At 40.2% G+C, this 2,500-nt stretch overlaps 1 protein-coding gene across 1 annotated transcript in view; it reads left to right on the forward strand.

Moving 5' to 3' along the window:
• Window positions 1-2,500, forward strand: part of LOC128704811 (protein argonaute-2) — a 19,974-nt gene that overhangs the window by 997 nt on the left and 16,477 nt on the right. Inside the window, exons 3-4 of the mRNA XM_053799952.2 lie at window positions 1,283-1,475; window positions 1,713-1,852. Of these exons, the coding sequence (XP_053655927.2) occupies window positions 1,283-1,475; window positions 1,713-1,852 (333 nt within the window). The remainder of the gene's footprint in view (window positions 1-1,282; window positions 1,476-1,712; window positions 1,853-2,500) is intronic.

Below are 2,500 nucleotides of genomic sequence, written 5' to 3' on the forward strand. Positions count from 1 at the left end.
GGGCGGGGAAGTTACAGTTGAGAGGGTTATTTGACAAACAGGTCAGGAAACTTCTTGTAAGGCAGCTAATGAGTGAATGATGATAAATATCTTCTTTGGGTCACTCCTACCTTGAGAAACACTCTGTGTGCTTAAGAAAATATTACCACATTGGTCATTTCCCACCAAAGTAGGATGAAGCGAAGTGCTGGACATCACAGTTCAAAGAACCCACTGAATTACATCACCACTCAGCCTTCAGATTACAGGCACTGTATTTTTCACTTCCAAAATTCCTTCATATTTACTCGCACTCTAACATTACGTCAGGTCCAGAAGCCACTTTTCTTGACTTACTGTGATGTACAAAGACAGATAGACAGTATAATAACCTATGTGACATGTCAAAATATCTTAAACCATACCCCCGGCCGGGATTGAACCCGCGGTCATAGAGTCTCAAAACTCCAGCCCGTCGCGTTAGCCACTAGACCAGCTAGCCACAATAAGATTCATCCAACTAGGTATATTTCTACACCATAGGAAAGTTAGCACAGGCACCTCTGTGACCACAAATGCAAGTTTTTACAGACGAATCTCCAGCTAGCGTGGCCGTGACGAACTCTAGCTCAAGTCCCTTCACTGCCGTCACTGGCTAACGCGACGGGCTGGAGTTTTGAGACTCTATGACCGCGGGTTCAATCCCGGCCGGGGGTATGGTTTATTTGCAATCGTGTCATTACGATTTCTTGAGTCAAAATATCTTATTAATGAAAATATGATACCAGATATACTAAGCAGATTTACTAAATTTACTTGTAACAGATTAGTGAACTGTAGATATAAATCCATATGTACACCTGTTAACCCTTTTGGGGCCTAGTTCCTAGGCCTTTTGTGTATCCATATGCTCTCGTGCTACCGTCCACAGGATGGATATGGGGTCACAATAAACTAGCCATTTCGGTGGCAAAATATAATCTCTGATGTATACACATATCTGCTGGATGGTCGTCTCGTTTACCTGGAGAGAGTTCCGGGGGTCAACGCCCCTGCGGCCCGGTCTGTGACCAGGCCTCATGGTGGATCAGAGCCTGATCAACCAGGCTGTTACTGCTGGCTGCACGCACTCTAACGTACGAGCCACAGCCCGGTTGGTCAGGTACCGACTTTAGGTGCTATCCTCCCTAGATTTACACCCTTTTAAATAGCTTATCTTATTCTTTCAAAATATCCAAACTATCTCTACAATAGAGTTAGTATATCGATTCAGAAAACCATAGAATTAGCCTGTACTTCACAGATGATTGAGGTAATGTTCCGACATTATCGTGCCATCAAATACGAACTAGTTGGACGTCGCAACTTCTTCCCAACAAGTGGAGAATTTGGGAACCCATATCCAATTGGTTGTGGCAAAGTTGGCGTTGTTGGCTTCTTCGGATCATTGAGACCAGCTTCTTGGAAGGATGGATCTCTCCTACTGAACCTTGATGGTAACTACACATATGACTAGTTAATAAAATGTATAATGTATTAATTCTTGTATAATATTTTAAGAGTAATTCAGCATTTTCTGAGAAAATAATTGCATAATTTTCATTTACCTGTCCCTGTATGACCCTTCGAGTTTAGCGATAATTTGATTATATTATTATTGAATTTTAATTAGTCTTTGAATTATTATTGTGTATAGGTTAAAAGAATTTAATATTTACATGGTTTATTTTCAGTTGCACATACAGCTTTCTATATGGAACAACCTCTATTGGACTTCATAGAAGCGTTTATGAACTTTAAGGACGAAGATTTCCACAGACCTTTAGAGCCATTTAAACGCTCAAGGCTTGTAAGAGAACTGAATAATTTGAGGGTACGTAACATATTAACTATATTAAAATGGGGATAAGGGACTGAGGTTCATCAGTTATTTACAGAAACTCATAGCTGTTGCCCTGGTATTTACTAGGCTGTATGTCATACATCCACAACGTTGTTTTGTGCATTTTGTTCGACGATAATTGAGTAAATGCATTACTTTTATATCGGTAGTTTACAGTGAACTGATGCCCTAATACACGTACAGTTCACTTCAAATATATATAATGTAGATGAATGGTTCAGAGAACCGACAAGTTGATAAATTAGACACTTTTTTTTTTAACAGGTCGGCCGTCTCCCACCGAGGCAGGGTGACCCAAAAAGAAAGAAAATCCCCAAAAAGAAAATACTTTCATCATTCAACACTTTCACCTCACACATAATCACTGTTTTTGCAAAGGTGCTCAGAACACAACAGTTTAGAAGTATATAAGTATAAAGATACACAACATATCCCTCCAAACTGCTAATATCCCGAACCCCTCCTTTAGAGTGCAGGCATTGTACTTCCCATTTCCAGGACTCAAGTCCGGTTATATAAAAATAACCGGTTTCCCTTAATCCCTTCACTAAATATTACCTGCTCACACTCCAACAGAGTCAGGTCCCAAATACCATTCGTCTCCATTCACTCCTATCA

This window comes from Cherax quadricarinatus, chromosome 99, assembly GCF_038502225.1.
Source record: "Cherax quadricarinatus isolate ZL_2023a chromosome 99, ASM3850222v1, whole genome shotgun sequence".
NCBI lineage: Eukaryota > Metazoa > Arthropoda > Malacostraca > Decapoda > Parastacidae > Cherax > Cherax quadricarinatus.